This window comes from Orycteropus afer, unplaced genomic scaffold (genome assembly GCF_000298275.1).
Source record: "Orycteropus afer afer isolate SDZICR_OR568_19922 unplaced genomic scaffold, OryAfe1.0 scaffold00302, whole genome shotgun sequence".
NCBI classification, from domain to species: Eukaryota; Metazoa; Chordata; class Mammalia; order Tubulidentata; family Orycteropodidae; genus Orycteropus; species Orycteropus afer.
The window spans coordinates 2,203,475-2,215,632 of record NW_006921889.1 but is presented as its reverse complement, the minus strand read 5'-3'; the positions used below and the strand labels follow the sequence as shown (position 1 = coordinate 2,215,632).

General features: G+C 44.7%; 1 protein-coding gene across 1 annotated transcript in view; it reads left to right on the top strand.

Annotated features, from left to right (window-relative positions):
- The window catches only part of PDZD2 (PDZ domain containing 2), a 425,741-nt gene that overhangs the window by 259,539 nt on the left and 154,044 nt on the right, over positions 1–12,158 (top strand). Inside the window, exons 3-4 of the mRNA XM_007951610.2 lie at positions 2,854–2,996; positions 6,956–7,088. Of these exons, the coding sequence (XP_007949801.1) occupies positions 2,854–2,996; positions 6,956–7,088 (276 nt within the window). The remainder of the gene's footprint in view (positions 1–2,853; positions 2,997–6,955; positions 7,089–12,158) is intronic.

Genomic DNA, 12,158 nt, shown 5'->3' with positions numbered 1-12,158 from the left:
TCTTATTTCTGGACTCCATCAATGGCCCCTGTTGCTCTTGAGAAAGGGGTGCTCTGGGCAAGGGAGGAGAATTGCCCCATATCTTCCAGACCCCAGGAGCCATAGTATAGTCTTCCATACCAAAACCAACCAAACACTGCTGTCAAGTCGAACTCAACTCATAGAGACCCCTCCTTGAGTTTCTGAGGCAATATCACTACGGAAGTAGATTGCTCAATCTTCCTTCTGAGGAGTGGCTGGTGGGTTTGAACCACCAGCCTCTGGTTAACAGTCAATTGCCTTAGGCACTATGCTACCAGAGCTCCCATAGTCTTCCATGGAAAAAACAAATCAATCGAGGCCCAAGGAGGCATCCTTCAGGCTCTCCATAGGATGCTCAGCAAGATAGGACAACAGTTCATCAGTGTATCTCTGAATTTGTTCTTTTCGGTGCTATCCAGTTGGCCATATTGTCTCATATATTGGGAGTATTGCAAATTTCCATCTTGATGGCTGCTATGATCCTCAAGAATGGCTCATTGGCAGTAGTGGAGTTACGGGAGACTTAAGGCCAGAGAAGCTGTTTCTGAACGTGGAAGAGAATAGTGTTCCAGAGGTTAGAGGCAGCAAACCAAAAACTGTGGAGTCCAAAGTGAGACAACTGGATGATCTAGGGATCGCTGACAAGTTCATGAACTGCTGTGGTAAGCCAGTGACTTCTGAAGTTACATTTGGCCAGACAGGCTTCATTTGTCTGTGGTCAGGGGCTGAAGGAGGCGGTTAGTACCTCTGTGTGTTACTGGAGTCATGGAGCCCCACCAAGCAGCACTTACTAGAAAGAGTGGAGGATCCAACAGGTCTCGGTCTGGAAATCATTTCCCAAGACGTTCCTATCAGTGCACATCAGTGAGCACTCAACATCTGGGTTTTTTACTATTGCAAAAATTTCATTTTGGTTTTGACAGGGTGCATTGCAGATTTTCTAAATGCTTCACATTCTTTCTCCTTTGCAAGCAGCTGGAGTGGGCAGGTTGCCTGCTTCTGAGAGGATGATCACTTGGTGACTGTTGGACCTCAACTGTCCCATTGGCCCTTCATGATGGATGAAGGAAGCAGATGGCTTTTGTTTTATAAGTTGAGGAATGTTATTACCCATACCCTTATATCAACTATTGGAGTAATCTAAAGACCCCAAAATAAGTCACTGTGGAGTGTTTTGCTTTCATTTCCCTGAAGAGTTAAGCATCTCGGGGAACTCAGAACTTATTATAGTGGGCATATGTTTATGTCCTTAGAGTGAAAAAGGGACTCAAGTGAGGATGAACCAATGCAGAAGGGCTACCAGCAATCAGAAGGCTTTGAGACATCCATGACTTTTTTAAAAGGATAGATTTTTATAGAAGTTGAAGCATTTTTAACGTATTTAAAGAATGCATGGCCCAGTGTCTGTAGCAGTCAATAACAAAAAATTCACCAATTACTTTTCTGTTTTGGCTTCTCCTAGTAAAAATCTCATTTAAATATTTTAAATAAACTTGAGATTGAATTCAATATGATGTTTTAAACATATGCATGTATCTGTATATATAATGTAAGTGATAATAAACGCATAGGTGCAGGACTAGGCAGTGTTTCATTCTGTTGTACATTGGAACTGACTCAACAGTACCTAGCAACAACAACAATATATGATTTCCTATCAACATGGGTATGGGTGCTACTGTGTGTTTTCGTAAATATCTCACTGAATCCTAACAACAAGCCTGGACATATCAATAATTATCCCTACCACATAAGCAAGGAAGCAGGAGTCATGTGACTTTCAAACTAGTGAATGACAGAGCTGAGTGCAAACTCATTGAAATCTTCTGGCACCAAGACCCATCTTTGTATTTCTCTCATCTTCCTTCATCAATGAGCAGCTTGCTTAAGTAAAAGGAGCTCAGGCATAGCCACTGTTTACACACAAAGCAGTGTTTGGGTTTCGGGCGGAAGTTTCCCTTAACAGGGCCCTGCTCTTCTGGGCCCTTGGTATTCCTTCTTGCTGTGATAGCCAATATCATAGCCATTAACCACAGGTTAATTCAAATTCAGTGAAATTAAAAGTTCAGTTCCTCGGGGCCACTAGCCACAGTTAAAATGCTCAAGGACCCTATGTACCTAGCTAGCTAGACAGACACATAGACAGACAGGTGGCTGTGGTTGACTCAGCTTCAACCCATGAAAACCTTATGTTACAAGAGAACAAAACATTGCCCAGTCCTGCTTCATCGTCACAATCACAGTCATCATCAAATGATGTTCGTCATCTATTATTTCGGTCATTACGACAATTCACCTCATGTAGGATCTCCCTCACTCCCGCTGGCCCTCTACGTCACCTTGCCCAGCATTTTATCTCTCCTGATGACATGTCCAATGCAAGTGAGTAGGTCACTGTTCTACTGTGACCCATGGTGGTTTCACTGAGTAATTTTAGAAGTAAATTGCCAGACCTTTCTTCCTAGTCTGTCTGAGTCTGGAAGCTCTGCTGAAACCTGGCCCCATGAGTGACCCTGCTAGTATTTGAAGGACCAGTGACATAACTTTCAGTATCACACAAGCTACCACAGTACGACAAACTGACAGACTAGTGGCAGACACGTGGCTAGTGGCTCCATATTGAATGGTACAGACATAGAATGTTTCCATTATCACAGAAAATTCCATTGAACAGCACTGCCAGGTACAGACTTGGTCTGACCCACCGAATGTTTCCTTCCTTGATGATTTGCAATGTCTGTTGACAAATGATGGGTGCTTGCCCTGACATGACAATGTCATGGTCGTGTTGCTATTACTATACATTACACTGTGCTCGTTTTTAATTCCAAGGAGGAAGTTGGCCGGATATGGAAGATGGAGCTGCTCAAAGAGTCAGACGGGCTGGGAATTCAGGTTAGTGGAGGCCGAGGATCAAAGCGCTCACCTCACGCTATCGTTGTCACTCAAGTGAAGGAAGGAGGTGCCGTTCACAGGTGACTAGATAATTCTCCCCGTTTCTCTGTCTCCTTTTCCTCTCCCTGCCTCTCCCTCCCCCACCTCTGTTCTGGTACTCTTCCACTTGTAATTGAAGAATCACTATTAAAGACTGTGCTGAGCCGGGAAGGAAGCAAGGCAAGAGTGATTCTAATTAAACATACCTCAGAGCACAGGAAGTGACTAATTTCTGAAGATACTGCAGGATCTTGCAAACAATGAAGGAGAGATTGGACTCCTTCCATCCTTCCTTTCTTTCTTCTTCTCTTCCCCACCCCTGCCCCTTGCCCACTTTTAGTTTCAAGCAAATGCTTCTTATCCTACTTTTGGAATGCTGGCAATGTAGTATGGGGTTACTTATCAAAACTGTACCACTGAACAGAACCCCACATTCCTGAGTTCATAACTCCCAGAAGACTATGGCTCATGACTTGGGAAAGTGATTGATTTTAAATGTGACCACGGTTCGTGTGCTAGGGCTTTACTTGTCAGGTCTATGGGGATTTTACACACACTTCCATGCACATGTCTCTTTTGTGCAGATGTGAAGGAAAAATAAGTACATGTGAATTTTTTCTCCTTGTGACCTGAAAACAATTAATAGTTTGAAACTTCTTTTTAAATTCGAACAGCTATCTGAAGTAGGAAGAGAGACAGCACTTAGCCAGAACAAAAAACAACAAGTTCTCTGTGAATTAGAGGAATGTGTGTCCACCCCAAACTGTAGTCTGTGTTCCTGCCAGGTTAGCTACCTGCTTTCATACACATGGGGTACCTAAACGGTCCCTAGATGGTGCAAGCAGTTTGCACTCAACTGCTAACCTAAAAGTTGGTGGTTCAAACCCACCCAGTAACATGGAACAAAAGGCCTGGTGATCTGCTACAATTAGTAATCTGTTAAGATTATAGCCAAGGAAACCCTGTGGAGCAGTATACTCTGTAACACATGGGGTCATCATGAGTCAGAATAATACAACAATTTGCAAGACATTGTGGGATGTATACCTATGTTCCATACCCACACATGTACAGGAGGCGTATAAAGATGGTGTCTATAATGAGGGAAGTGATGGTCTTTGGTCTAGTCTAGAATTTGGTGTTCAGTTCTGGGTACCTGGATTCTAAGGAGAATATAGTAAACCAGAGTAGGGTTGGCCTGCCCAAGACTAAGAGGGGATTCAAAAACGTATCTCATGAAGAGCAGCGGAAGGAGCCATAGTAGAATTTTGTCTAAACAATGGAAAACTAAGAAGAGGACAAACTAGCAAAGTGTCTCATGCTAACCAGTCCTCTGAAGATAAAGTGTTTGTTGTTGTTATTTGCCATTGAGTCAGACCTGACTCATAGCGACCCCTCCTTGGGTTTCCGAGGCAGTATCACTACGGAAGTAGATTGCCCAACCTTCCTTCCAAGGAGTGGCTGGTGGGTTTGAACCTCCAGCCTTCTGGTTAGCAGTCAAGTGCCTTAGGCACTATGCTACCAGACCTCCTGAAGATAAAGTAGAATGTTAATAACTGAAGTAGAGATAGGACTACCTATAATTGTCAGTTATCTGAATGAGAGTAATTCTTAAAGGATTAAGACCTTAGTTTCTTGCTTTTGTTTTTTTTTTTTTTTTTACTACTCATGAACACCATCATTAAGCTGCTCAAATGGTGTGTGCTTTGAGGAGCTCCCTCATCTGGCTGTTCTCCCAGTAATCCCACTGAGGTTCTCTAATCCATCTTTGAAATTGGCCATTAGGAACTTCCTGTGCCCAGAGATGAGCTTCTGCCCAATCATTCTTGCCTTTTTCCCATCTGAGCTGTTTCTAGTGGATCTTACCATTTTCTTTGCATGTTTACTCTGGAGATACGTTTCTCTCTCTACCTCTGAAGTGTATGACTCACAAGTGAGGAACTCTCGTTAAAAACAGGAAATAAGATAGATACAATTAAAGAGTAAAACAGGGAGAAATGGGAAGAGTATTGGGGTTGGAAATGGTCTCAGTGGTGTTATAGACAAGTAAACCCAGGAACACTCACCAGAATCACTGCATTTTCTCTGTTCTTAAATCCTACTCCTCCTGTAGGAAGCATCTTCTCCCCAGTGGCCCACCTGCATACCTCCCTGAGATCCCATTTTGTTTGTTCTCTGTATTCCCTTTCCCCCAGTCTTTCCATTCCAACCAGTAGGTGAGGCACTTAGCAATTCTCTGTTTCAAGGACTTTTGAAGAACTGAAAGCAGAGGATATTAGAAGTAACAGGTGTCTCCTGCCTTCTATTAAAGCCTAAATCCATAGAAAATATTATGACATGTATCCTAGAGGGAGGAGAGAGAAAGAAAGAGAGAAAACCTGCTGAAGGCAATAAAGAGGGGCAGAGAAGATGGAAGGCAAAAAGTTGGTTGATTCGTGGGAAGACAAGAGTTGAGTGAATCTGGCAGTATTGGTGACATGCACAGGCTCCATACCAGAACCCTGGGTGGTGATAACAACCCTCCAGAAAGGATGGTGGAATCCCAGACTCAGGGTCTCTCAGCCTCACCAGATTTCCTATCCCACATTCAGCAACGGCGATGAAAATCTCCGGCTCCCTTGGGATCAAGGAAGACTGGACAATTGGAGTTGGCTCAGTTGGAACCAACAGGACTGTTGACCATAATTGAGGGAGCTGCTAAATGCTCCGTACAGTGCTCTACCCCACACCTATAATGCCCCCCCCCATTAGGAACTAGGGGAAACAGTCCATGACAGCTGGATCTGAGCTTCCTGCCTACCCAGTGAAAGGAAGTTCAGAGTCAGCTGTAATTTAATTTAAAGAAACAGAGAATTTGTGTAGACCCGTGTTTGTAGACCAGGTCTCATGTTTGCACATTAGAGAGTTTATTAGTTCATTTGTTTATTCAGCAATCTATTTATGAAGCTTGGCTATAGGGACACATAGATAAAAATGGTGCTGACAAACTGTCGGCACAGTCCTGTAACTGTCAGGGAAGACAGATACCTGCAGTGTTGTCACAGGTGCTGATGCCAGAAGGAATCTGATCAGAGTCTTGTCACATGGGAAGGGGAAGGTAGTGGATTAGAAAAGGATCCTTGAGAGCTTAAGATACCTTTGCTCTTTGGGGGCTCAGCTCTGGGACTAATGACACAGTTGTGAGGGTAGGATGGCAGGTCAGGTGAAAAAAAAATGACTTGGACATTCTAAAATATCGGTGTCTTGGTTCCTCTATCACATCTCCACCTGGATGGGAAATGGTTAGTTGGCATTGATACCAGGTATGGTAGCAACTTAAGAACATTCTTATTGCTAAGCCCCTATCTGAAATCCTGGAGCTTTTTACCTCTCTAGTGGGACTTCCAAAGGAGTCTTGATGGGGCAGTGGTTAAGCACTCATCTGCTAACTGATGGGTCAGTGGTTTAAAGCCAGCAGCCACAATGCAGAAGAAAGACGTGGCAGTCTTGCCGTAAATATTATAGCCAAGAAAACCCTGTGGGGCAGTTCTACTCTGACCTGTATGCTCACTGTGAATCAGAATCGACCCAACAATAAGGGATTTAATTTTTGTAGTGGGACCCCAGAGAAGCCTTGGTGGTGAGGTGGTTAAGAACTCAGCTGCCAACCAAAACAGTGGCAGTTCAAACCCACCTAGTGGCTCCATGGGAGCAAGACCTGCTGATCTGCTCTGTAGATTACAGCCCAGAAAACCCCGTGGAGCAGTTCTGCTCTGTCACACGGGGTCACCAGAAGTCAGAATTGACTTAGCAGCACCTGACAACAACAACAATGGGACCCTGGAGACAGCGAGACCAAAGGACAAAGCAATCCCTCCTCAAACTGCCTCTGGTCGTCAGTGCTCTCTCTTTACCCGATATCAATTGTTTACTCTCATAATGCCCCCAACTCTAAGAAATGTCCCTTCTCAGACCTAGAATGTCTTGACAAGGGATTTTGTTGTCCTCTCTGTTTCCTCAGGGATGGCCGACTGTCCTTAGGAGATGAGCTGCTGGTTATCAATGGTCACTTATTGGTCGGGCTCTCCCACGAGGAAGCTGTGGCCATTCTTCGTTCAGCCACTGGAATGGTTCAGTTGGTGGTGGCCAGCAAGGTAGGTCATTTTGATTCTTAATTTTTAATATTTTTAATGGTGGCGGTTAATTTGGATTGAACCCTGCCCACCCCATCATCCCACAACACACATGCTTGTGTATGCACTTGCCTGTTCCCTGAAGACGTTTAAGCATCCGTGACTCTACAATGGAACCCACACAGAGGCCCTTAGCTGAAGCACAATCATTTGATCATTTTGTTTTCCTTTAAGTGTCTTTATGGTCCCTGGTGGCACAAATGGTTTGTGCTCAGTGCTAACAAAAGGGTTAGTGGTTCAAATCCACCCAGCAAATTCACAGAAGAAAGGCTTGGCCATCTACTTTTGTGAGATTATAGCCATTGAGAACCCCATGGAGGACAGTTCTACTGTGACACACATGCAGTCACCATGAGTCAAATCAACTCGATAGAAACAGGTTCTTAGAGTCTTTATAGATACATTTAGGAGATAGAAAGGAAATAACAAGACCTAGGGAAAGGTGGGAATGGTAGGGCAGAGAAAGGATGTGTACAGGGTAGCTCTCCCTGGGAGAAACTAAAGAGGAGAGGTGGGAGTCTGGTGGGCAGCAGGGAGGAGGACATGGAGATCCTCATCATCCAAATTCTGAGGGAAGAAAAGTTCGGGCCTTAGCCAGGGGTAGGCCACAGACCTGCTGTTGATCCATGATTGGAGCTGAAGGAGTTTTGTTTGTCTGCTCACCCCAGCCCCTTTCTGCCTCCCCTATTTCACATATGAGAAAGTGAGGCAGACCATCTGTGGCCTGTTCAACATCCTGCAATGGCTGAGATGCCATCAACAGCACCAGAACTGGGGTTCTTAGCACCCAATGTCTGTCCCCTCCACTTGCTGCTGCCTTTCCTTCCCAATTCTTTCCGCAGGAGGTCTTGAGTACCCAGGGTGGGGCTTCTTCACCTCTAACCCCAGAGAGTGTTAAAATAGAGCTGATGTTCTGGACCCCTGATACCAACTTTTTCCTTTGGGTTTCACCAGCCTTGAAGTACTGAATGGAGTCCCTGGGGTATACAAACAATTAATGTACTCAGCTGCTAACTTCAAGATTAGAGGATCAAGTCCACCCCCAGGCACCTTGGAGGAAGGGCCTGGCAATCTACTTCTGAAACTTTAACCATTGAAAACCCTGTGGAGCACAGTTTTGCTCTGATACACAAGTCGCCATGAATCAGTCAAGTCAATGCAACTGGGTTTTTTTTTTTTTTTTTTTTTAAATATTGGGTAAAAGCTGTACTCCATGAGCGTGTAATAAGAAAGGGAGAAAAAAAGGACCACCCTTATTTCTGATTCATTTTCTGATAGTGCCAGGGGTGAGCCCAGGAAAGGGCGTGAGTAACTGAGGAGGTGCTGAAGTGGGGCCTGCCATGCCCACCTCCCCACAGTCTGCGATGATAGAACATGGCGGTTTCTGCACAGGCATCACCATGTACCACCAAAGCTTTATTCCTCTGCTGGCTTCCTTCTGTTGCCAATTTGCAGAATACCAAAAAAAAAAAAAAAACTCACTGCCATCAAGTTGGATCCAACTTATAGCAACCCTTCCTTGGGTTTCTGAGGCGGTATCTCTACAGAAGTAGATTGCCCAGCTTTGCTTCAAAGGAGTGGCTGGTGGGTTTGAACTGCCAGCATTCTGGTTAGTAGTCAAATGCTTTGCAGGATAGGGAAGGAGAAATATTTTCTATGTCAAGCCATTATCCACAAACAACAACAACAACTAAACATGAATAAAAACCAAAGAGGGCCACTCATGGGTAAAGATTATAATTAAGGGGCATGCATGGTGGTTTGGTGGATAAGGCACTTGGCTGCTAACCAAAAGATCAGTGGTTCAAACCCACAAGCCACTCTATGGTAAAAAGGTGGAGCAGTCTACTTCTATAAAGATTTCCAGCCTTGGAAATCCAACGGAGGTTGCTGTGAGTCAGAATCAACTCAATGGCAGTGAGTTTGGTTTGGGGTTATAGGATTTTGAAAACTAGCTCCTGAGTGATCCCAATCTATGCCTCACACCCCAACCTAAGTGATGAAAGGACACTGACCATGTATCTTTTGCCCACTAGGTACCAGAGGCTTTTCACTTACCATCTCACTTAATTCTTTAAAAAAAGAAAAACATCCCATGAGATAGATTAGTTCTTTTTATTCAAGGGATGAAACCCAAAGCCAAGTGGCTACTTAGCTTGCCCAAGGTCACACAAGCAATGGGTAGCAAAAGCCGGTTTCAGACCTCATGCTTCTTCCTGCACACCACATTGTCCCTCATTCAAGTCAATACACCAGGGCCAGTGTGCCCTGTGGGGCATTTTGACTTTTAAGAACACTTGCTGAGGTCCTTGCAGGAATGAGAAGCAGTCTGAAGCCAAGGAATGAGTTTCCAACCCATTGGCTGCTGGGCATCTGACACTAACCTCCACGCCTTCCAGTTTGCTCCCTCTACAGTTAGGCTCTCGGAAGGAAGGTTGGGCAATCCTACTTCCGTAGTGATACTGCCTCGGAAACCCAAGGAGGGGTCTCTATGAGTCGGGGCGACTCGACGGCACATAACAACAACAACAACAGTTAGGCTCTAGCTTCGGCAGCAGCTGCCTGCTGTGTGCTCCTAAACCTAACCCACTGTCTCAAGTGCTCATCCTTGTCCAAGCAAAAAGAAGCATGAGTCTTTGGGTACTTTTTGGCATCTGTTCCTAGTGTATGAGCACATAACCCACTGGCTTTGTTTCTGTCTTTATGCTTGAAGGCTGCAGGGGTGAGAGGGCTTTTGCCTTGATGAATATACTAAAACCCAAACCAAACCTGTTACCATCAAGTCAATTCTGACTCATAGCGGCCCTGAAGGACAGAGTAGAACTGCTGCATCAGGCTTCCCAAGCCGTAAATCTTTACAGAAACAGACTGCCACATCTTTCTCCTGCAGAGCAGCTGCTGGTTTCAAACCACTGACCTTTTGGTTAGCAGCCTAACGCTTTAACCACTGTGCCAGCAGGGCTCCTGATGAATATATGGAACAATAGAAGTGTTTATCTTTATTGTAGCCAGCAATCGCCTTGTCACAAAACTTCATGGTGTATTGTATTAGAAACAGGAGCCCTGATGGTGCAGTGGTGAAGTGCTTGAGTGCTAACCGAAAGGTCACCAGTTTGAACCCACCAGTGGCTCTGTGGAAGAAAGATGTGGCAGTCTTCTTCCATAAAGATGATTGCTGTTGTTAGGTGCTTTTGAGTCTGTTTCTACTCATAGTGACCCCATGTATAACAGAACGAGACTCTGTCCAGTTCTGCACCATCCTCACAATCGCTGTGATGTTTGAGTCCATTGTTGATTTTGAGTGCCTTCAACCTGAGAGACACATCTCCCAGCACTCTAGCAGACAATGTCCCACTGCTATCCGTTAAGGTTTTCACTGGCCAGTTTTTCCAGAAGCAGATCATCAAATCCTTCTGCCCATTCTTAGTCTGGAAGCTCCACTGAACCCTGTCCACCATGGGTGACCCTCCTGGCATTTAAAATACTGGTGGCAGAGCTTCCAGCATGACAGCAACACACATGCCACCAAAGTACAACAAACTAACAGATAAGTGGTGGGTGTGGGAACCCTATGGAGCAATTCTGCTCTGTCCCAAAGGTTGCTGTGAGTCAGAATCAACTTGATGACACACAACATTAGAAATAGAGCAGTAATTTTTCTGTGGAGATGTGTCATGTTTCCATACAAATATGCTGTTAGCTTAAAGTAGGAGCTCTGTAAGCTTTTCTTGAATGAATGAACTCGGAATTTCCAAGTTAGTCTTGCTATCCCTAAAAGTACGTGCATAGCAATACAGATTTCTCACTCTCCTTATGGTTTCTTTCTTTCTTTTTTGTTTGTTGCTTTTTGGTTTTTATTAATAAATATTTAAGAAGCTCTGGTGGCACAGTGCCTAAGACATTTGCCTGCTAACTAGAAGGTTGACAGTTCAAACCCACCAGCCGCTTAGCAGAAGGAGGATGGGGCACTCTACTTTCGTAAAGATTTACCACCTCAGAAACCCAGTGGGGGTCGCTATGAGTCAGAATCGACTCAATGGCAGTGAGTTTGGGTTTTTGGTTTTGAATATATATTTACTGTGTTTAATAGAAATTCCCCCCCCAAAAAAAAAAAAAATACAGGGATGGGAAAAAAAATAGAGTAGAATTATTATTAACCATAGTGCTATTGATGAATTGGTATCTTTCGGGGAAGTACCCATGCACACAGGCACACACATGATGTGTTAAAATGGAGTCAAGTACAAGGAAATTGAGTACATCTCAAAGGCCTTCTCACCTGGATTTAAGTGCCAGCACAGCCCCTGAAACACTGTGGATCTTGGACAAAGTTATTAAACCCATTGTCATTGAGTTAATTCTGACTCATAGCAACCTTCAAGGACAGAGTTGAACTGCCCCATAAGGCTTCCTAGGCTATACTCTTTACAAAAACAGGCATCTTTCTCCTGTGGAGTGGCTGGTGGATTCAAACCACAGACCTTGCAGTTAGCCAAGGGCTAAACCACTGTGCCACTAGGGCCCCTTAACAACATTATTCCACCTCTCCTACCAAAGGGGGAGGGAGGTCACATCTTCTGACCTCCTCTAATACCACAAGAGGAAGACAGAATCACCATCAGTAGCCCAAGGCCTATTTCCATGAGGCCAGACATGCCAGCTGCCTCCAACCATTTCCCCAACCCTGACACCAACCATTCCTCCCACAGCGTCCACCACCTCTCTGTTGGGTTTGCTAATTCACTGCAGTGGCCACACAGAACTCACAGATTATGGAGTTTATTAAGGAAGCAACAGGCTACAATTTAAGTTCAGGAACATGCTCAGTCTCTCTCAGCTCACCATCTCACTTAGCAGCAAGCAGTCTCTCTCCCAGCAGCACATGTCTCTCAGTGTCTCTCAGCACCACATGTTTCTCACATCTCTCTCAGCAGCATGTGTCTCTTATATCTCTCTCTTAGCAGTGCATGTCTCTCACATCTCTCTCTCAGCAAGTGCATGTCTCTCAGGAATGTGTTTCTCTCAGCAGCA